Here is a 24,053-nt window from a genome sequence, read left to right on the forward strand (position 1 = left end):
CCCTCATCCCCACTGCCTCTTGACTGTAATACGATTTTGTTTTTGTTCACTGCTGTATTCCCATGGCTTAGGACAGTGCATGGGTCCTGGTAGGCACTCACTAAGTATTTGTTGAATGAATGAATGCATGCATGCATAGATTTGTTACAGTGCTCACTACCAAATAATTCAAATAATAATATCAATAACGGTAACTTACATTTCTTTAGGGCTTTCAAGTTTACAAAGTATTTCCTATACTTGATCTAATTTGAGCTATGTAATTGTACTCTGGAATTGGTATTGACACTAACATTTATCATTTTGCCAATGAAATTTAAGAAGCTGAAGTTTAAAGAAATTAGTTGACATGCCTAAAGCCACACAGGTAATAAGTGACCAAGTTAGTACTCAAATTCAGTGTCTGCTCCACTATACCACACCGCTGCAAAGAAAGGGCAGTGTAAACAAACCACTTCCTCTGCTTTTCCAGTGTCCACAGTGTTTCCTGTGAGCAACTTGGATCCGTTCTCCCCTCCACCTCCACATCATGGCAAAAGATTTTTACTCAAGCCTTACCAGCGCTGGCTTCCGATAGTGGATGCTGGTGAAATAGCTAACCATGCTGTCAGCCACATTGTGTCTTAGTGCTTAGAAATAAACCATGGAACATTTTACCTACTTAGAAAGAGCTAATATTTGTAACATGATATACGTTAACACGGAAGTTTAAAGACTCATAGAACGCCAACATAATTATCCTAAATGTGGTCACTTTTTAATCCTGGACAAGTGATTCCCTAAGTAGGAATAACATTTTTTGTAAGATTAAGTACAGGAAATGACAAACAACCCAATCTAGGAAGTGAGTAGACGGTTGCTGTGTTACTAGTGTGATCTCTCTGCCCTCAGGGACATACGTGTGCTCGGCCTTGCCTACCAGCATAGGCCTGAATCCCAAGGCCCTTCGAGACTGCTGTCAGAAGGATAAAGGCATGGGAGAAAATGAATGCATAAGATGGTTTAGACTTCTCTCAGCTTAGACCTCCTTCAAGTACCAGAAAGTTTCGAGTTCACGTAAAGGAAACCTAGAGTCTGTCCCTGAGTCTTTTTGCTGATTACACCTCTAGTTTCTAGGCATAATTGCACCTCGTTAGACCTACAGTTCATTCTTTATATGGAGGCTGGAGCCAGCCGCTTTCCAGCCTGTCAGGTCAGCCATTACTGTGCTACAGATAATAATGGAGTTGAGGGAAGTCCTAAAACACAAGATCCTTTTTTTCTCAGGCTGTTGTCATAGACTTGAACTGAGTTTATCCATTTTTCTGCCAGAAGGATCCAGAAACTCCAGCAGAGCTGGTGTCGTTTTTCAAATGAGCATTTGGGTGGCCGAGTGGGGAAGGCCTCATGGTCCAGCTTCTAGCCAAGTTGAATTCCAGAGCATCTACAGCTCTGTGTGGGAGGCCATGCTACACAAATGGATACAGTTAAAGAATTCTAAGCATCTCTTTATTGTCAGTAATGTGTGGAATGAAGTGTCCTCCCAATTAGTGGATATTTCTAGGCCTAGTCTTGTTTGTTTGATACAACCTTCCCTTCGTGGACATCCCGAGATATGCTAAAGACATACTTTCAAGTTGCAATGACAGTGGTATAAATTTAAGAGGATTTATTCAAGGGGGATCGATATTATACGACCTAGTTCAATAGCTATGTATGTGTCTTCCTCTCCTCTTCCCTAGAATGCAAACTCCTTTATATCAGAACTGTGTTTCACACACACATCATCACCCTCCCATAAGCCTTAAGAGCAACTGGTATGGCGTAAATATTCAGTAAATTTTTTTTAATGAAAAACTGAATCATCACTTACCTATAGACTCTTCCATCAGACTCTTGCATTTTATTATTAAAGTGATAGGTAACTCACTGATGATCTGAATTATTAATTGGTTTTACGTACTTTTGTTATATACATTATTATGTAAATGACCAGGTCGAGTGATTTCTAGTTTTTAAAAGGGTTTGATCTACGATAGGGTTGGCTTTCAATGTCTCAAGTATAATACATTTGGTCTAGGCAAGTGTTTCTGGATTAAACTTCTCAGAGCATCCCAGAGAGCAGTTAGGGTAAAACCCTGAGCCTAAATTGTAAAAGGATTCAAAGTTGAACCTTGCTGTTTTTTTGAGTTTCTGCAGAAGGTGAGACCTGACGTGGCCACATATGTTAGCAGTCGCTTTCTCTGAGTTCCGGTCCCACTGACGGAAGCCAACAACGTAAAGTTTTTGAGCACCAAGCTCAGTCACTACCAGTATATTTTTAAAAACCATCAGAGGCCTACTTCTTAAAGCCTAGTTTGTCTTATTCACCACTTATATCACCTGCTAGCAGATATAGTAAGATCAGTCATTTATTGGGTTGGCCAAAAAGTTCGTTTGGGTTTTTCGGTAACAGCTTACAGAAAAACCCGAACGAACTTTTTGGCCAGCCCAATATTTAGCTGAAGGAAAATTAATTTACAGTGAACGAAATGCATTGAGACATGTATATAGAGCTCTCTTGTGGACAATATTTTTGAGTCTTTATTGATTAGACTTCATTGTGACTTAATTAATTGTAATACTGCATAAGCATTTTATCCCTGGGAATGCAAGACCTGGGCTTACATTATGCTTCTGGTGGAGACTACCATGCAGCTACTGCCAAAAAGCTTCTACTTAGATGCGAACAATTCTGCCCTGATTGGCTTACTCATCAAGAACCACACAGCAAGCGGGATTGGGACAGGAGATTAAAGTAACTCGCCCATCAGTCTCCGTATACTAAGGAGCGCAGAGTCCTCAAAGCAGTTCTCGCATACTTTTTTAAGGTATACTCAGCCACTAGGGAGACAACCTGTTTCGTGCTTTCGTGTTAGTGAGTGCAGAAATCCACATGATGTCAGGAACGAGGCTAGGGCTACCTCAGAGTTAAGCAAGCCTCCCCTGACCAGCTCTGCCGTGATTTTACCTAATATGATAGAAAACCAGGGGGTAAATATGGGTACTGCCCTATCTCTTACTACCCGTTTCAAGCACACTGTCTCCTAGCGTTAGCAACCCTATAGAGGAAAATAGAGTAAGGGAAGAAGTTCTAGATGGAAGGACTCCAGAGATTTGAATAGTAGCTAACATCCATTGAACACTTTCTTGGGACCAGACACTGTTGCATTAACCTATTTAATATTTAAAACAACCCTATGAGGTAGGCTGCTATTGTCATTTGATAGACAAGACAGTTGAGGCATGGTAAGGATAAGTAACACACCCAGAATCACACAGCTGGGAAGTGGCGGAGCTGAGATTTGAGCCCGTGCACTCTGGCTTCAGAAGCCACCTAACTGTCTTCGATTATACTTTAATTCTCAGTGAGTACATATCTCACAGGTTATTCCAAGTATCCAGAGAGTCCTGGAATGGATATCTTTGCCCATCTGCATCTGGATTATTTTTGGAAAGAAGTGTTAGTATCAAGGACTATGTATTGGACTCTGATGTAAAACTGAACCAGAGTTTTCTTCCACTATAATGATTGCTGTTAGGACTTAAAATATATTTGAATAATAAGGTAGTGTAAGTGACAAATTTTTACTTAAAAAATGTGAACTGCAAATTGGACAGTCTCTAGTATAACAGTGTGGCACGTCAGGGGCTTTTCAGGGTCAAGGCTGCAGGTAAATGTGGTCATCCCCAGCCTTTAAGCCAACGTCTCCTAATTTCTAAATCTTAATTCTGTCAAGATCACAGCCACCTTGAAAATAAACAAAGTTCAAGAAATAGATGTTAGTTTTCTAATAAATGGATACCTATGGGTCAAACACTTGTTTTCTCCTTAGTCTATCTCAGGTTGATAAACTGTTAAAATGGAAGTTTTAGCCTCTCAGCCTAACTTTATGGATTCCTAATAGAAGCTTTTCTTATCTGCGCCATCATTATTTGCTAAATTGTGCCAAGCCATCTCCCTTTGGCCTCTGTTCAACCATAGAAAGTGTCTCACAGGATTTGGTTGTAAGGAACTTTATTTCTATTCCAGAACATTCTGATAATAATTTGCAGAAACCAGTGGTGGTAGAATTTGTATTTAAATCACTCTCCACTTCCTTGTCTGATCTCTTGCTGTTGGGCTATCCTTGTAGGAATTTTATGGAATGCTTTGGTACTGGGACTCCATTTTTCTTTCCCCGAAAGAACTAAAAGCAAATGGCTTCAAAACAAGACATTTTTTTCCTCAGTGTCACTTCTTTTAGAGGAGCTGATCTCAGTGCTTGTTTATTATGAGTCAAATCTTATCACAACCAACGTTATTACAGATTAAGTTCCATTAGAGTTAGTTCCAAGATTGTGTATTTTCTTTCACTGTGTAAAACTGAGGTATTGACTATCACTTTAAAGTTAGAAATACAAGTTAGAAATGTTTATGCATTTCTATTGTAACAGTAAAGTATCAAAATTAATTTCTATAGAGTAAAAATCTTCCAATACCTACAGCACCATTGTTCTAGCAACATCCAGTATAACAAAATTTCATTGTAACAACAACAAAAACCCTGTATTTTGTATGATTGTACTTAACATTTATGCGATCTCTCAATGCAGGTATATGACAGTGCATTCAGTGTATGTTCTTTATACATAGAAATGTCATATTTTAAGACCATTTGTCTACTTTGTTTAGATTTTAAAATAGTTGCTATGTAAGACAGATTTGACCTTAGCTGACAGCTGACAATGTACAGGGTTTCCTTGGGCATGTTAAAAAGTATCATTTCTAGGACTTAGTCCACAAGCAGGGTGAGGATTCCTAACTCCGGCCATCTTCATACCAAAAGAAGGTATCTTGGCAAAAACACCTATGATTTCTTATTGATCTTCTTTTTAATTATTTCTGTAGCGATCATGACATTGCAAGATAGCACACTCTTTTAGCCATGATTATGACAGGATCAGGACATTATGACAGACTTCTTCTTTTCTTTTTTTTCTTTTGGAAAAGGCAGATAACATTAAAGAGGAGCTCTGAGTCACAAACATTTGTAAGTCCAGAACACAGATTCTTATCAAAGCCATGGTGCTCCATCCAGAGATTGTCATCAGTCTTGTTCTGTTTGTCTGCTGTAATAGTGTCAGTTCTCCCCCAGACTGGTACCTGAGCTGGCCAAAGTGGATAGCAGGATCAGACAGTATTTCACATGGTATTCTTGTTCTGAAAAGTGTTAAGACTTTAGTGCCATGTAACTTTTTTTTAGAAAAAAAATGAAGTTAATTCATTTTTCAGGGAAACAGACATTTTAGCCAATTTATTTTTGTTTCTTTTTTGGATTTTTGAGATTTGAGAAAAATAGTGCTCTCTTTGAAATTCGAATTGCTCAGGAGAATTAAACCTTATTAAGAAGTTTGTTAAAGTTATTGAAAATAAAGAGCTCTTTGGCTACATGTTTTGGCATTACCTTTGAACACACCTAGTATTGACTGGAAAGAGGCCGTGAGAAACCACACCATACCCTCTTCCAAGGACCTGTAAGAAGCATGACTTGCCTGGGTGACTGCTTCTTCCTCGCGTTCTTCCCATGCCTCCTGGCACACAGATGTCTTCTGTTCCCCCAGCTCCAAGCAGTTTTATGTGGTCAGAAAGAATCTGTGACTCAGTTCCTTTCAGACCACTCCTCTGCCCACAGAGCTGAACATGGTTGCTTTGCATGTCCCGTACTTTGGCCACACTTGAAGGGCTTAAGGGACAGTTGGCGTTTCCTGCATCATGGGATCAGCCTGCAGACGCTGAGGGCCAGTCCCTGAAGTTTTGCCTGCCTCTTCTACCTGTGTTCCCTTGACTGGGGAAGCCTGTCGTTGCCAGCCTTCCATCCCAGTCCCCGTCACCACGCAACAACCGAAGTATATAAACCAAGCTCACTCTTCTGTAGCGCACTTCAGCCTCCCCATCATGTCCCCGCCTTCTCAGTTCACCTTAATGCAACTTGCCATTCCCCGTAACACTGTTTTCCAGCTGTGCATAGCCTTCTGACAATGAAGCTATCACCTAGCCCACTTTCTATGAACTTGGCTTATAGGTGACTCTATCGTGATAGAACCTGTGGTGACTACATGGCATTTGATCTGTTGGAAGAGGAGTGAAATTGATTTGATATGTTTTTATAAAGATACTCTAGCTGCTACCTAATACATCAACAATTAATTTAGGTATTATATGGGTTAAAAACTCTGGCTTTGGCATAACACTGACCAGAATTTGTATCCTGGTTTTGCCTCTTATTATCTGGTCAAGTTTCTTAACTTACTTGATTGTTAATTTCTTTACTTGTGAAATATTTATAATACTAATAAGGATTAGTGTGTGAATTAAATGCTTAAATTAACTTAAAGGGTTAATTTATTTTAATTAGCACTCTGCCTAGCTCTTATACAGTGCTCAGTAAATGTTAGTAATTATTATTAAATAATATTTTTGAATGAATTGCTCTATTAATCTTTCATTTCCTCCTTCCATGTGTTTTCCACTCTTTTCTTTCTCTCACCTTCACTCTCTTAAGAGGCTATGGATACATTTTAATACTTTCAGACACATCCACAGGGTTTATGGAGAAGATTTATCTGCCAAGAGCTGTTTTGGTTTGTTGTACCATAACCTAGACACTATGGCTAGGCCACATGCAGACGTCTCCTCACGTGGTAATCTGATTTACATATTATTCTAAGCAGCCTCAGAAAAGATCAGTGAGTAAGTACCCTCTGTGTGAATGAGACAGAGAACTTTAAAGCTGCAAGGGGAGGCCTTGGAAATAATCTGATCCAGGCTTTTGCCCCCAAACAGTGCCACATCTTAATCTTCTGTAAAATGATAGTTGGCTGCTTTTTCTAGCTTGAAGCATGGAGAATGCCTATTCTATTGTGGGTTCTTGGAATCAGATTATTAAAGTTGTAAGAAGGAATTGTAGCAGTCACCTAGTCCCGTGTTTCTTTCAACTGGCATTACTGAGAACCTGTTACATACTGTGTGCTATGTGGGCCCTGGGGACACAGAGCTCAGTGAGATGTTCAAGGATCCCAAGTCTTCTTCACACCTAATACTGGGGGCCCTTCTAACGACATCTCAAATGCCAGCCTCTGATTAGACATTTCTCATGACAATAAGGATACTATTTCAGGTCAAATTGTTCCCTTTTCATAGTTACATGGTTTTTGGAGTTGGAGGAGACCAAAGAGTTCATCCTATTCAGTTGCTTCTGGACTTAATTTTCTTTCTTTTTTTTTTTATTTTAAAGGGGGGGTTCTTTATTTTATTTTTTCAATAAATTTATTTATTTATTTATTTTTGGCTGCGTTGGGTCTTCGTTGCTGTGCACGGGCTTTCTCTAGTTGCGGCGAGCGGGGCTACTCTTCATTGCGGTGCGTGGGCTTCTCATTGCGGTGGCTTCTCTTGTTGCAGAACACGGGCTCTAGGTGCATGGGCTTCAGTAGTTGTGGCATGCGGGCTCAGTAGTTGTGGCGCACGGGCTCTAGAGCGCAGGCTCAGTAGTTGTGGTGCACGGGCTTAGTTGCTCCGTGGCATGTGGGATCTTCCTGGACCAGGGCTCGAACCCATGTCCACTGCATTGGCAGGCGGATTCTTTTTTTTTTTTTTTAATTTTTTAATTTTATTTAATTTATTTTTTTATACAGCAGGTTCTTATTAGTCATCAGTTTTATACACATCAGTGTATACATGTCAATCCCAATCGCCCAATTCATCACACCACCACCCCTGGCAGGTGGATTCTTAACCACTGTGCCACCAGGGAAGTCCCTGGACTTAATTTTCTAAATGAAACCTTACTCAGAATACTAATGTATAAAATAAATAAAATTAGCTGTGCTCCAGGTATGGCCCTGCCTACTTGACTGCCCCCCTCACTTCCCTAAGGGACCCTTCCATAGATCCCTAGGACCTTGATCAAGTACTTCGGATCAACTCTAATAATCAGAAAGATTTCTCCTAAATTGAACTTGTTACTTCTAATTATTCCAAATTCAGGGCCCTGGAGCAGCAAAATATAAATGCACATTGTCTTCTGTATAAATATGTTTCAGATACTTGAAGAACACCCAGTGTGCCCCTTCCTGCCTACACCTTCTCTTCTCCAAGATAAATCAGCCTCATGACCTTTACCCTGTCTTTGGGGGACATGTTTTCAAAGTTTTAGTCAGGAACTTCTTTCTTAAGCTATTCTATTTATTTCTTCTATCTTGGAAACTAGAGACAGAGCTTCTATTAACTATCTTTGGTGAATTTGAAGTTGGTTTTTAACTCCCCTTCTTCATCCTTTATTTTTTTCTCCTTCGGGCTGAATGCTTTCAGTCTTTTAGAGAAAGCTGTTTATTATCAAGGTCAAAAAAGAAAAAAAGGTGTTTAAGACCCAGCCTCAGATGGAATTACAACTTGAGATGGCAGTCTGAACTTAATTCCCGTTTCAGGACCCTGCCCATACGGCAGCCCTCTCTCCACAAAGTCATCCAAATGCCTGTCAGCGCCGCGGGGCAGGGCCTGAGCTGGGCATCCTCTAGTCACTGTTCTGATGGCATCAGGTTTCACGGGGCCACAGCGATTTTCACTGCAGAGGCCACTTGGCGCTTGCGAGGAGCAGAGGAGAGCAGCTCTGAAGGGAGCCCCCTCGGGCGCACGCAGAGCCGAGGGTTCCTGCACTGCCCCAAGTGCTTCAGTTCTATTCAGTAGCAAAGGTCTGCCCTTTGAGAGGGAACAAGCGATGGGGACATTTTTGACATTAAAATAGAATTCTCTTTGGCATCTGGGAAAGTTGATGTTTTGTACTCTTTGATCTGAGGCCCCATTTTCTTTCCACTCATTTCAATTGACTGTCCAGTGGTTAATTGTGTTATTAGGTTTGAAAGCATTTATTTCCTTTGTTTTCACCCTCTTTCCATGTTTTATGTAGAATGGTACTTTCCAGTCTAGTTTGAATATAATTTCCTGAGCTATATGTGACACTTAGGAAACATGAGTTGATAATAATACCCTGGCTTTCCACATTTTGTCATATTTTACCATCTGTGCAACATATGAAGAGTGTTAGATTTCTGCTCCTTTGGGCGCTGGATGTTATATAGGGCACACAGATAAGAGCTTGTATCCGTTAGGTGTTGCCACCGCAACAAGGAGTTCTCAGCCTGGGACCTGTAGACGCCTGGGGAATCTGTGACAGGCTCTGGGGGCTCCTTGAATGGACTAAAAATATACGCAAATTTTTGTGTATAAGTTCTTGTCCGTATTTTTCTGGAGATTTTTCGAGGCATCTGAAACCAAATAATGGTTAAGGATGACTTAATAGAGGTTTCAAGATCCTGATATTGAACCAGATACATCTTCTAATCAGGACTTATTACAGTGGTGTTAATTTTTGTTGTTGTTGTTTTTAATAAAATGCCTTGAAAATTCTGTTTTAAAGTGATCCTGTAACTAAACATCATTCTGCCTTGGTCATCTGATTCAGAACTAATGTGGCTACCGTTCATGCACTAGATGCTATATGGAAACCAAAAGAAAACAGTAGAGTGCCATCTAGAGGGCCTAACAATAATTTCCCAGCTTTGGAATCAGGCCCAGGCGTTCTCCCTACACGGGGGTCTTTAGTTTTAGTAACTTTCTAAATCAAGAACACTTTTTTCCTCTCAAGTAATTGCACACCATAAAGATGTGTGGCAATGATATTTATCATCTACATAGAGGCTACAGTTGTAGCATCTAGCCTTGCTACTCCGGAGACATAATTTTAATAAAAGCTTAATGTTGTAGATGGCATTTATTTTATAGGGATATAGGAACTACAGCCTTTGAGATCCACACTGCAGTTGAATATAGTTTTGATCATAAAGCAAGAACAAATTGATGATTCCCGTAATATCAGTTTGATATAGGGATATATTGCTTTGTTGTATTTTCGTTTAAAGTTAGAATAAATTAAAAATTAAGAGTAATTTGTCTTAATTACTCTTTGTATTCCTTTCACGATGGTGATACAGAATGGTGTTTGCCAAACGGTGCAGAAATTGTGGGGTTTCAGAGTTGAATTTACTCTGGAAAAACATACCTAATGATTTGTATCCATGTGAAAGTGTGCAAGAGCAGAGCTCTCAAGTCCCAGCTCTGCCCTTTAGGTTGCAGTGGTTGATTACGTTAATTGTTTCTTCTTTTATAAATGGGGCTGAAAACAGTATCTAACATAGGGTTGTTGTGAAGATTAAATGAAATAGAGTTGGTAAGCACAGTGCCTTGTATATGAAAAGTCTTTTAACTTATTAAAGTCTCTTTAATTTATTATTGTTATTGTTATTATCACTGGCCAGTTTTATTTTCAGGACAGCTGGAGTAAAACAGAAACAGACAATTTTGTATCTTATAGAGAATTTTATAGTTTTAAAAAGCATTTCCACAAATACAGTCTTGTTTGACTAGAGTTTCAATACATATTTATTTATTCACGTATTCAGCAGCTGTTTATTCAGCTCCTATTAGGTGTAATAATCATCTTTGGCATTGCAGGTTTGGTGCTGGAAACAGCAATAAGAAAGACATGGACCTTACCTGGGCGGGGGAGGAGATAGATGATAAGCAGTAAATAAACAAGGTGATTTCACAAAGAAGTCATTAGTGTGAAGAAAATCAGTGTGATGTAATAGAGAGCGACTGGAAGCCTACTTGAGGTGGATGAGGCGGCCAGGGAAGATCTTTCTCAGAAAGTGACATTTAAGCCCTTTCCCAGATGACAAGGAACCAGCCAAGTGAGGGTTCGGGAGCGGCCGTCCCGACTGAGGAAAACAGCGCGTGTAAATGCTGTTGGAGGGGGTGAGTGAAGCACGCACACAGACTAGAAAGAAGGCCCGTGTGCTGGAGCTCAGGAAAGTCAAAGGACTCTTGGACTTTGTTCTGCGGGTTCTGGGTGAGATAGGGTGTGGATCAGAGCAACAACCAAAGAGTCAGACTGTCTGGTTTGAAATCTGACCTATTATGTGGTCTTCGACAAGCTTCTTGACTTCCCTGCACCTAATTTTTACCCTCTCCGAAATGAGAATGATAGTTCCTTCCTCCTAGGATTGCTGTGAGGATTGAATGAGATAAAAATAATTGTGTAAAGTGCTCAGAAGAGTATCTTAATACTGCTGTTTCTATCATCATCATCACCACCTTCATCCTCAAAACCCCCAATTTACAGATGAGAAAACTTAGAAATAAGAGGGTGGTTTTGAAATCGGAATATAGGCGTCTTGATTTTGAAACCGTCATTCTTTTTGCAATATATTCTGTAGCATGAGCTCCCCGCGAGAGACATCTCTCGATCTGAATCTCTTTAGCTCAGAGCCCAGTTGTATGCACCTGCGAATGTTTAAACAACGCAGAGAAGATGATCAGTAAGGCCAGCAGAGACCCAGTGTGTGGTAGGGAGGCATCCTGTGCCTGTGCCTTTCTCCCCACACCTGGAACCATCAGAACATCTAATTCCTTGAGTTTTGATGAGTGCTTTGGACCCTAAGCTGAAAGCCTTAGTATGCACATAGGAATGAATAGAGGAGGGAGGAACTATTTTGAGGACCTTGTAAGATAACTGAATCTCTTCAGAAGGACATTCAAAACTCTTCGTTAATTGCCTTAAATGAGGTCGTACATAATATAAATAAATGAAATCCGGGGATTATCCCCAGATTTTTTCTGATCTGACTTTTAGTGAAGGTATTAATTAACCAGACTACCAGACTTGAATTTCTCTTTCCTCCACCTCTTTCTGCCTTTGCCCAGTCTCTCCTGGAGTAAGCAAGGACATAGGTAAGGATCACAAAGCAAGAGAAACAAATGAGAAGTCAGGAGCTTGAAAATCTGCCTGCTCACCTTGCCTCTAGTTCCTCAGCCCCAGCGGTGCTTCCCTCACCGACCTTGACGCAGGCTCTGTGTCTGTTGCAGAATGTGAGCACTTGATCCGCCACATGCTGGTGTTAGACCCCAACAAGCGCCTCTCCATGGAGCAGATCTGCAAGCACAAGTGGATGAAGCTCGGGGACGCTGATCCCAGCTTTGACAGGGTGAGCTGGGCACCACTCGCCCCAGGGAACTCCTCTTAGGGCTACTGCAGTCTCTTCTGCATGAGATTGTAATCAGGCCAGGAGCTGAAAAGGCGGGCCTGGGTACAGACTGTTGTGTAATCCTAAAGCAAGTGAAGCCAGCAAGAAGGAATCCTAAACCAGCTGAGTTGTTGGAGAACAGTGATACCAGTTCCCTGCTGCTTGTCCTCAAATCAGAGTCCCTTCCTGGCTCTTGGGGCCCTACAGCCTCCTCCCACGGGGTTGTTTCCCTCCTCTTAGTGTGCTCAGTCCAGTGGCTCCCGTAGCATTCCTTTATTTGAACCCCTGTAGCCATCCCGGGTACCCCAAGGAGCTCAGGAAAATAGTGGCCTTACGATCTTATCTGCTCCTAGTTGAGTACCCAGGGCTTTCTTGCTTAGGCTTTGTCTGAGGCCAAAAATATCCCAAGCTAGGCAGCATGGAACAGCTTGTTCATTATATATGATATGCCATCTTGACATGGTTAATTGGGAGTTAGATAGCTTGCCTTTTTTTGTTACAGTTAATAGCTGAATGCCAGCAGCTGAAGGAAGAAAGACAGATGGACCCCCTAAATGAGGATGTCCTCTTAGCCATGGAGGACATGGGACTGGACAAAGAGCGGACACTACAGGTATCTGTAAACGAGTGGAGGACAAGGTGGGGTGTAGCTGTACTCCCTCTGTCCTGCCTTTTCCATTATTCCTCCTTCCTGGGAACTTGGATCTTTTTGTTTTCCTCCCGTTCTTCTTCCTCTGCCCCTGTCTGGGCCTTGGAAAGAAGGCGCTTTGGTCTTCTACTGTTACTATTAAAAGGGTTTTGGTCATTGACATGCCATATCACCCAGGTTTTTTGCTCTTTCCCCTTTTCTCTTGGTAGTCATTAAGATCAGATGCCTATGATCACTATAGTGCAATCTACAGCCTGCTGTGTGATCGGCATAAGAGACATAAAACTCTGCGTGTCGGAGTACCTCCTACCATGCCCCGAGCCATGACCTTTCAAGCACCAGTCAACATTCAGGTGGGCAATAACTCCAGTGACCAGATTCGGGACAAGTAAGATGGAGGGGGGTTGGTTAGCCATTGCTCACTAACTCTAGGTCTCGAGAGTTCCTATTCTTCCATACCTCTGTCCCCTCCCGGCTGTCATCTCTTGCTTTGTCAGAGGTCAAGCAAAGAACTGAACCTTTCTTTGACAGAGAGGATGGAAGAGTATCCCAGTACTTGGGAGGGACAACAATAGTTGAATTTTTTTTTTTTTTTAAAGAAACAGCAAATCATTGAGAGAGACTGTCCTCTCTAAAGAATGCTTCCTGGTAGCTTCTAAGGGCAGAGGAACCAAAGACTCAGAGGTAGAAACATAGAGTTTAGCAATCAAGAATGCTTTGCAAGCCTATCATTATTTCCCTCCGGTACCGAAGGAATGTGTGTATATGTGCGTACTGCTTTCCAGGCGGAGCAGGCTGGTACCACTGTGAACATCAGCGTTCCCCAGGTGCAGCTCATCAACCCAGAGAATCAAATCGTGGAGGCAAGTAGCAACCTCTGATAGCTGTCAGCTGAAACTACTTTCTTGCCCATAGTCTTGCTGCCTTTCCTTACTTCTTATTTCTAATTTGATTGTGTTTCTCTCCTCCTCAGCCGGATGGGACGGTGAACTTGGACAGTGACGAGGGTGAAGAGCCTTCCCCTGAAGCGCTGGTCCGCTATTTGTCGATGAGGAGGCACACAGTGGGCGTGGCCGACCCACGGTGAGTATCTGTCCGATTAACACCCGGGCAGAGAATTCCCACTGACTTTGAGTTCCTACCATGGCACATTTTCCCTACTTCACCGTATCTCCCAGATGAGATCTAATCCAGTGGCCAAGACATGTTTTTAACCAGTTCAGGGTCCCTGGTAGATGAGACTGGATTTGACTAAAAATCACAGCGCTGTCCCTCGTGGATAGTGGGCTGAAAGCCACCATCGTGCCAGGTAATCACAGTACTTTGGTGAAGAGCATAGCATGTCTTTTCCCACAAAGATTAAGGTCTTCTGATCTAAGCCACGTAAAGGTACCCCTGAAAATTCATCCGAGTTTGACAGCCTTTAGAGATGTTGTTTGCCATATATTCTAATGCAAGACTCATCTAAGAAGTGAGGACAAATAGTATGATATAATTTGTATATGTTAAAAATTAAGTAAACAAAAATCCAAAAACACGCCAAATAAGTACCCATTTCCCCAAGTGTTTCCCCAAAACAGTCCTTCAGTGTGTTCCCTGCTGCCCTCACGCTGGGGAAGTGGACTGAAGACCAGCTCTCCCGATTTTGTTCTGCACTTGGAGATTCTCACCACTGAAATAGCCACCCCTGTTCTCTGGCTATTTCTTGTACTGAGGAGGGAAGAAAAGGGTGTGGCCGGGGCTCTCTTGAGAGCTCAGCTAGGGGCAAAGCTAGGGTTCTTTTTTCTCTCAGTTCTCAATTTCCAAAAAAGCCTCCCCTGCCTGCTGGTTTGCTTGCTTCGCGTTTCTCATTCTCAGCCTATGATCAAACAGGCAATAGGGGAACATTCTGGCTCCAGAGACTGCGTCAGCTGCAAAGGGGTGGAGTCCCGTGTCGGCTGTTAGTGGAAAGAGCTCTTATTTTAAAGTGTGCGATAAACCCCACCATTGGAGCTCGACAGATCCACGCTTATCTGCCCATCAGCACTGACGGCACCGATTGCATTCTTTCCCTGGTGAATCAGTTGCTACTTCGGGCAGCCATTGTTTTAGTGGATGGCCTGTGTCCTCCAGAAACTTGCCATTCACCTCCAGGCCTTGGAAACCTGAACTGGACTGGGGCCAACGTTTCCTCTTGGCTCAGAGCTGTTGGTTTTACATGAGTGGTCCGCGAAGAATGGCGATCCCCAGCCCCAGATAGTAACGTGGCAGAGCGCCAGGTTCCACACGCTAGTCTCCACACGCTTCTACTCGCTCTGGGATCGTAGAGGGAAATACAAATTTAGGAGGAAAGTAGAAAAATAAAACAAAATAAATTGTGCCGAACTTAGCAGTTTCATCAGTTTGGGGATATAGGTTGTGAGTGAGAATTGTAACCGAACTTCTCTGTCATCCTGTTTCCCATCAGCACGGAGGTTATGGAAGATCTGCAGAAGCTGCTGCCTGGCTTTCCTGGAGTCAACCCGCAGGCTCCATTCCTGCAGGTGGCCCCTAACATGAACTTCATGCACAACCTGTTGCCCATGCAAAATCTGCAGCCAGCTGGGCAGCTGGAGTACAAGGTACCCGGAAACGGGAGAGGGCTTGCCCCCAAGGATGCACATCAGAGCTTCCTTTGAGAGACTTGAAGGGACTGTCCCCAGGATTTAAGGGTGTCCTTATAGGGAAGGATGATTTCTCTTGCAAAGCAGCTCGGGTGAGAGGGAAGATTTCTCTAGTCTGCGTCACCATCGTAGGATCCCTTAGTTTCAGTAGATTAGAGTGCCGCTGATTTCTCTCCTCCTTTCCCCCCGCCTCACCAATCTGTCCCTTCCCACTCTACTGACAGGAGCAGTCCCTGTTACAGCCGCCCACCCTGCAGCTGCTGAATGGAATGGGCCCCCTTGGCCGGAGGGCATCAGATGGAGGCGCCAACATCCAACTGCATGCCCAGCAGCTGCTAAAGCGCCCACGGGGACCCTCCCCTCTTGTCACCATGACACCAGTGAGTTGCAGCACGAAGCCCAACTTGCTTTCTCAGAGGCCTTTGATAAAGAGGTTGTAGAACCCAGAGTCTCCAACCTAAATGTCTGAATTTCTCCTTTCCCTCAATGTATGATGCTCAGTGTCATTCCCATTTTCTTCAGGCTGGTAGAATTTTCCAGAGTTAATTTTTGGTTAACTTCTTCACTTAACCAAATAATTTCCACACTGCAGCCTGCTTCTGGAGGCCTCATCCTCGGGGGGGCTACTTATAGATACTTGCATAAAGGGCGGCTGCAGCCTGCGCTTCAAGGGCGGGTGGGCGGGGAGCATTAGCCTCAGGCATGGCCTTCCTGCAGATAACGTTTCCCTGCCAGAGGGCAGCGGCAGCTAACAGTTTTCTCTGGACTTAATTGCTTTTTAGACTGGTTTCCAAAATTACATTCTCACCAACCCTTCCTCCTTTGATTAACAGTACCTCACACTTTTGGTACAACCTGAATCACTTGATTATTTGGCTTTCACAAGCTCAAACCTGACAGTTGGTATCTCTCAATCCCAATTTTTTTTTTATATGATGGTCACATTCAAAGATTCTTTTCTTCCGCTGGGTTCTGTTTATTTCTGATTATTTTTCTGTCATAGGTAAATTCATTCATTCATTCCTTCCTTCATTTATTCATTCATTTAGTCTCATACTACCTTAAGATTGGGTGCTAATTATATCCATAGCCCTTACTGGGTGCTTTAGGGCAGTGCTTCTTTATGTATCTCTAGTTGAGGACCTTTTTTTCCTCAGACCTTCAGTCCATCCATCAGGGATAAATACCTTTGTAAAATAAAATGAAAGTGAATTATTAGAGAAGTAAAACTTTTTAAATATATGAACTGCAAGGCTAAATTTTATTTGATTCAACAGAAAAAAATCACTCCGTTAAGTTGCTGTAAAGGTTTGTAAATCTTACTCTCTATTTCTTTACCTACCTTATTTTGGATTGGTAACGAAACAGTCTGTGGACCGGCATGGGTCCACGGGCCACACTTTCAGTAACACTGCTGTCGGGAAAAGGAAAGAATTTATATTCACGGTTCCTGGCCTCACTGAGCTTATAATATGGGACAATAAGATCCACCTATGTGAAGTATTGGAATAACAGTAAAAGGCCCTATGTGGTTAAGTACCAGAGTGAAGACCATGGACTTGTAGGTGGCAGAGGCACTCAGAGAAGGGCAAGTTCAATGTAGGTTATGAAGGATCAGGAACAGCTTTATGGGAGGTGCAGTGACTTACTCTGTCCACTGTAACTGTTTTTGCCAAGGTCACGAACAAGCTTTTGTTGGTAAGTCCACTGGACATTTTTAATCTTTATCTCTTTGGACCTCCCAACTGTATTAGTCACTGCTGACCATTTTTCTCCTTGAAATATTGTCTTCTTTTACCCCGTTCTCCTTGCTTTTTGTTTTCCACCTGCCTCTCCTTTTCAGGTTCCCTTTCTTCTTTTTCCTTGAAGTAGGTGAAACCCAGAGTTCTATCTGAGGCCCTGTTTCCATCTCATTTTCCATGCTCTCTCTGAGTGATCTTGTCCACTTCTGTAATTTCAGTTACTGAGTGATTCTCCAGCCCAGAATGCTCTTCTGAGTTCTGTACTTCTGTATACATGACTACCGACTGCACGAATTTAGTTGGTTATTCAACAAGTACTTACCATTTTAATTCACCGTGTCCTCAAATGAACTTATCCTGACTGTGTGAAACCTGTTTCTCCCGCTGGGTAACAGTGAACGGCACCGTCACTCTCCTGGTTAGACAAGCTAGGAATGTGGGTATTATCTTTACTTCTTCCCTCTCCCTTATTCCCCATGTCAAATCAGTTACCCAGTGCCTGTGAAGTAAGTATCTTACTTCTGTCCATCTCCACTGCCCTTTCTCTATCTAACTCAAGCCACTGTCATCCTTTGCCTGGATTAGCACAGTGGCCTCCTAACCGGCTTCCTTGTTCCGGCTTGTCTTCTAATCCTCATCACCGGCCATTTTCATGCTGCAACTAAAGCAAGCCAGCTTTCTAAAATATAAATCTTGTAACATCATGTCCCTGCTTAAAATCTTTAGTGATTCACCACTGCCTTTTCTCAAAATAAACTTCTTAATGTGGTATTCAAGGCCATTTATAACTGGCCCCAGTGTTCCTCTCCTGCCTCGTCTGTAGCCACTTCCTGCCTAACCCTGTTCACTCCAGCCTTGTAGAACTGTAGTAAGGGATCTGGAAACCCTAGGAGCATACAGACAATGGAACTATTCCAAAAGTTTGTTTTGTTTTATAATTATTGTCCATTAAAAAAAATGCTCTTTTGTAATAACTGCGGTATGATGTTTGCTCCGGTGCTTGAGGCATGGTGATTATGTGAGCCACAGGCTGTGAGTAGCTATCAAGGACATACAGCATTCCAGCCCGCAAGCAGATGGGAAGAGTCAGAGTAATGCATGCATTGTGGCGGTCCTCATCTCACTTACATGTTTTGGTGCGTAACAGCGATTTTAAAGCATTGAACTGTAATTACACAGTTTTATGTTATGTACTAAAGTGTGCTTTTAAAAAACCAGTAAGCTTTTCTGGAGTAAAGGATATCTAAAGTCTGGAAATAACATTAATATGAAACAACAGGTCAGTTCCTAGACATTCCAGGTAAACAAGCTTCTCCCACATTTTCAGGTCCTCAAACACCTGCAGGCCTTCTCTTTTCTCTTGGCCTAGAAACCTCAGACACTTGTGACCCCTTCCCCTCTTTGCTGGGCTAACTCCTGCTCATCCTTCAGGTCTCAGGTTTGGGGCCACGTCCTCCAGAATGCCTTCCTCAATTCCCAAGCGCCCATGACTGGGTCCTGCTGTTTTGTACTTGTCTGTTTGCCTATCTCTATCCTCCACTAGACTGTAAAACAAGGGCAAGAACTTTATTAATTCACATTTTATCCTGGAACATAGTGGGCATTCAGCTATTTGTTGGATGAATAAATGAACGAAGGAAGATGAATCAGAGGAAGAAATTCAAATTAAAATCAACCGTGCGAGGTAAAAAATGGAACAATGGAAAGGTATATGAAAGTTCTGTATAACCCAGGGAACCTAGAAAAGCTTTGCAGATAAAAAAAAAAGTGACAGAGAGGCCTGCCCCAAGCCCAGTGTCTAGAATAAGAGCTACTGCAGAAGAAGCGCCACCTTGAGCTTTTCCTTCCTGTCTCTCTTCAGGCAGTGCCAGCAGTTACCCCTGTGGACGAGGAGAGCTCGGATGGGGAGCCAGATCAGGAAGCTGTGCAGAGGTAATGTGGCATCTGGCAGTGCTTGCAGAACGTCCTTGGGCAGGCTCCCCCTGCAACCAACGAAAGGTCACCTCTGCCCAAGGAGGTGGTACAGTGCAGCTTCAACATTTGTGTGGTCTCTTTGCTCAAGCCAGATGGCATGTTCCTCCCCACATGGAAGTAACAGAAGACTACCCAGAAAATTTCATTTCTGTAAGCACCATTGGAAGTCCCCTAAGTGACAGCAATAACCATAAGAACTTTTTCTCTCCTCCCTCCTTCCTTCCTTGCCCCCTGCCTTCATATTGCAACTCTGATAGTATTCACAAGGCACAAAGCCTGCTCCTACCTGCCAAGAACTGTTACTGAAAAGGAATTGGAGATTTGGGATGACAGTGATCCTAGCTAGTCTGGCCATGGACCGCTGGCATGGACTCTTCCTTTCCAGGAGAATGAATACCTCTTGTACTGTTTGCTGTGTGTTTCCTCCATCCCCTTGTATCAACAAAGAGATATTGAAAAAAGAATATGGGATTCGGGCCAGGGACAGATGCAGATATCCATTGTTTGCAGAGATGCCTAATTCACAGAAAACGGCAGTGACCGTCAGGCATGCTGTACTGTTCATTTGACCTCAGTTCCATTAGCCATGGTCCTCAGCTCCATGCATGCCCCCTTGTGAGAGTTGACTTTCTTATTTTCCGGGGAGGGGGGTTTGACCAGAATCCAGCATGTATTTTCCCAGAAATACAGGTGTTCTTCAAGATTATATGTTTTTTCCCTTGAGGGAAGTTGAAATAAAATGGTTTTCATGGGCTCTTGGGGAAACTTTGGGTGTTTTTATCAAATGGATATTAAACCACTAATGGCTTACCCTCTGGCAAGTTTGCATACCGCTAATTACTCTCTAGTCTGTTATCTGTTTTTAGCTGGAATGGGCAAAGTAGTTAAGAATGAAACAAGACCACTTTATTATTAAGACCCAGACGGTTGCTGGCCAGTATTCTTTCCCTACCCCCAGTAGCTTTGTGTGAGAGCTGCTGTTCAAAAAGAGTCTGGTCCCATGTGGAAAGAACAGTGAAGAACAGGGGTGTTGGCTGGTGGGCCAGCTCCTTCTACAGCGTAGCCGATAGAGGAATCGTGTTGACTTTGTTTTTCTCTTGATGCTGTGGTTTCTATAGTTTGCCAATCACAGGGTGTGTAAAGTTGTACATGGGTGCTGCTGGTGTCATGAAGAGAAATTAGGAAACTTACTGCCTTCCTACTTTAATTAGACAGCAGTATTTCATTTTATCTTCTTTGTCTTGCACTTTACTTCCTTCAGCTCCTTCTTTCTTCCTTAGACCAACATTTAAAGGGTAAAATGCCCATCAGTTTTGATGTAATGGAAGGAATAATGCTTCTTTTATTCATGCCCAATAAGAGCGGCAGTGGTGGAGGGAGTCATCAGTCAGACCAAGGGGGACTGATACCTTATTAATGGTATTAGTGGTGGATCTGAAAGGTCTTCAGAAGAAAAGTCATCAGCTTGTCCACTCTTCAGCTTTTGAAACTTCTGTTTTCTTGCCTTGCCTTTTTTCCCCCTAAAAAACAATTCTAAACATTTCATGTGGTTTCATTTCTTCATCCTTTAGAGAATGTTGGTTCCCTGGGGACAACATCAGTTTTTCTTCTCTGATGATGGAGTTACAATCATGGGGCATGAGGGAAGGGGAGGTGTCGGAACTCGCTTAGCCCCACATGGAAAGATCTGTTTTCTGTGACTTGCAGCGAGGTCAGTCTCCAGCCCTGGGGGCCAGTGGCGTCAAGAGACACATGCGAAGCCCTTCTGAATATCTCTCTTGGCTCATCTCTAGGAACAATCCTTAGGGCTCATTTCCTCCGACTTGTAGTTTGGAAATTTGGAGAGAAAAGAGGAATGAGACTAACAAGTAGAAAATAAATTCTTTTCCTGAATGGAATGAAGTAAGGGAAATTGATCCACTTCGTGAGCTACATCTGTTTTCTCTCTTCTCTTAATGGCTACTCTTAGGTCCCAAATTCAGCCACTTCAGTGGTAAGCCAACTTTTGTTGGCCTTTTGGAACATGTTTCACTTTCATCCAGTCAGGGATCTGTTGGCCATCGAGCCCTTTTTGAGCTCTGGCACTGTTTCATTCTGAGCGCTTTGGATTAACTTCTAATGCTTCTTGCTGAGGAATATTCCTGTCTGTCTTTTTTACTATGAAATGTGCTCCTGCTTGTTGCAGGTACTTGGCAAATAGGTCCAAAAGACATACACTGGCCATGACCAACCCTACAGCTGAGATCCCACCGGACCTACAGCGGCAGCTAGGACAGCAGCCTTTCCGTTCCCGGGTCTGGCCCCCTCACCTGGTACCTGATCAGCATCGGTGAGTAGCCACGTGAGCTGTGGGAGCTCCTTGAGGCTCATTGGACAGGCACCCTTCTGGCTAGTCTTACAGACATGGTGACTAGCATCGTGGCTTTAAATAGCATCCTGAACTTACATCTTCTCAACTCCTTAGCTAAGCAGTGCCCAGGGCAATGTGAGATGCTTCTTTCCCATTACCTCGTAGGCACGTTGAGTGCCTGCAGGTGATTCTCATGATTCTAGATGTTGACTTATAGATGAAACTGAACTTGAAACCTGAAAGTGGGTGAAGCTCTCAGAAGGCCAACTGGAAATATAGAAGGATTTGTAGCCACATCAGTAGGCTTGACCTTTAATAACCCATCGCCATCAGAAGAATGAACATTTCTTATCACGTGACCGCTGAACAAGGAGCTTAGACATGGGGGAAGATACATTCCTTTGTGAGTGGTAGAGCAGAGATACTGCATCCTCTTGAGTGTTATGCTTGAAAAGTCATCCTTGCAATATTCTGATGGCAAAATCTTTTAGTAGGTCTCTGATACATTTATAATTCATTGTCTTAAAGAAATAAAAACAAGTGTAACCTTTCTTGCCAAGAAAACTTCACAAAATTGAGTTCAAGTAAGCCTCGGAACAGAGGGGAATGACACTTTGCTGGCTTAAGGAGATGATTATCTTCTGGGAACACCTCGATGACTGAAAATCTTAACCTTTAGTAAACTCTGAAGCTGTCCCCAAGCTCAAAGGCCACACTTTCAAAGCCACCACCAGTTGCTAGAGCTTATTGTCTTTCAATCTTTTTGGGAGGACAGCGAAAAGCAGTCTTACTTGGGAAGCTTGGAAAGCAGATTCCAAGGAGATTAAGTTTATAAATGTGTTGTTATTCAATCTTGCAACAGGCTCACACTGGCCATCTTGACACAGTGCTTTTATTGTGTCTAGTTACCCACTGGGCATCAGAGGTAATCAGCAGAGACAGGTGACCTCTGAGCAGACTGAGACATCATTAGTGCCACGTTGGAACTTAGAAAGGAGGAAGATAAGCTTTTATAAATGACTATGAATAATGTAGTGAAAATGGTTTATTAGTAGAAATGACATTTCTCAAATAAAACTCTGATGGCACAGAAAGACAGTATTTTTATAAGGAAAATCTCTTCAGGGCCTAACGCTGTTACGATACTACATCGAGAGTACTTTGAGTGATTATTAGCTGCATTTTCCACTCCAAACATTTTCTGTGATTTCTCAATAACTGAGCTCTACACTGTTACCTAATAGACCCTTTATTACTTTGTTTCTCCCTGTTTCTATCTTCCCCTCCTTTATAGCCCCACACTTAATTTTTCATCCTATGTCAGGGTCTGTTGTTTAGTTTCAGGCCTTTGGGTTTAATCGTTGTTTAATTCAGGTGCTCCTCAGGATGTGTTCTTATGGGGGAAGCATGAAGATCAGCACATCTCCATAGTCTGCCTTTATCAGACCTGATATCCTGTTTACACCTGTTACTAAAGAAAGACCACATTGGCCCACAGCTCCATTTGTGTGGTTTCCACCCTGCCTAGTCATTGTCAAGGCCTTGCCTGCTGGAAATCTGTCTGCTGTCTGTTTTTGTGTGAACACTCCTGGTAGAGGGTTTCCTATGGTCAAGCCAGTTTGAATTGGAATGAATGCTTTATGAGTGACAGATTGTGTACGGTGGGGCATTTATGCAACCTCAGCGTGTCTCGATGGGGTTATAAAAACATGGCAACACAAGAGACTGAAGTAAGTCTTCAGGGGAAAAGAGAAACTTTCCCAGGCTATAAAACACTGAAAATGGGTAGCCTGAATAGATTACTGAATTCCTTTCATTTGCTGGAGGAAATGACTCAAGAACAGCACATATTATCTATTCTTCTGGGGTATCATAGATAAAGTCCAACATGGAGACAGAAGAGGGGTCTGACCGACCTTTTCAATGCGGGAAGTGTGTAATTTAAAATTTAAAAAAAGTTTAAGTGTAATTAACAACAACAACAACAAAAAACAACTGACACAAGATGGATTTTATCTAGGTGGGGTGCCAAGTCCCTGTTTGAAGAGTGTAGTGGGAATATCAGCCTAATATGAGGCTGTCCTGAGTTTGAACATGATTGCTAATAAAAATAAAACACAGTTGATACTATCAGTGCTTCCAAAATGAGCAGCTGCGTCAGAACTGTTCCACTGAATCTACTGTGCTGGGCTGCCATGGGTGTCAGTCTGTTCACAACCTGATCTTCTGGAAAAGCCATGAAATACCTGGACCTGGGAGTATTGCTCTGATGGGAGAGAATGTGTTTTGTGCAGACAGACCATATTAACTCCTTGAAGAACATGACTTTCTGAATGAATCAGAAATGTGTCCATTATCAGAATATATTGCAAGTGTAAGAATCAAATTTTAGGAGAAAATAGTATTTGCTTGCTTTAACTCCCAACACCTGAAGTAGAGACAGAAATAAGAAGTATTGAGGAAATACTCCTGAGAGCGGCTCTCAGGATCACTGTTTCTGGAGTGCGTCTGCCAAAATCATTTGTCTTTTGTGTTACTGAACCAGATGCATGTTCGTG

At 42.6% G+C, this 24,053-nt stretch overlaps 1 protein-coding gene across 5 annotated transcripts in view; it reads left to right on the forward strand.

The window, feature by feature from the left end:
- SIK3 (SIK family kinase 3) overlaps positions 1–24,053 on the forward strand; it is a 250,357-nt gene that overhangs the window by 206,106 nt on the left and 20,198 nt on the right. For 3 of the 5 annotated variants that reach the window (XM_061203636.1, XM_061203638.1, XM_061203640.1), the window contains exons 7-15: positions 11,981–12,099; positions 12,641–12,751; positions 12,997–13,140; positions 13,573–13,650; positions 13,761–13,870; positions 15,234–15,387; positions 15,654–15,809; positions 19,033–19,103; positions 21,331–21,474. In XM_061203636.1, coding sequence (XP_061059619.1) covers positions 11,981–12,099; positions 12,641–12,751; positions 12,997–13,140; positions 13,573–13,650; positions 13,761–13,870; positions 15,234–15,387; positions 15,654–15,809; positions 19,033–19,103; positions 21,331–21,474 — 1,087 coding nt within the window. The remainder of the gene's footprint in view (positions 1–11,980; positions 12,100–12,640; positions 12,752–12,996; positions 13,141–13,572; positions 13,651–13,760; positions 13,871–15,233; positions 15,388–15,653; positions 15,810–19,032; positions 19,104–21,330; positions 21,475–24,053) is intronic. The other 2 variants (XM_061203637.1, XM_061203639.1) reach the window with 1 other exon arrangement.

This window comes from Eubalaena glacialis, chromosome 10, assembly GCF_028564815.1.
Source record: "Eubalaena glacialis isolate mEubGla1 chromosome 10, mEubGla1.1.hap2.+ XY, whole genome shotgun sequence".
In the NCBI taxonomy this organism is placed as follows: domain Eukaryota; kingdom Metazoa; phylum Chordata; class Mammalia; order Artiodactyla; family Balaenidae; genus Eubalaena; species Eubalaena glacialis.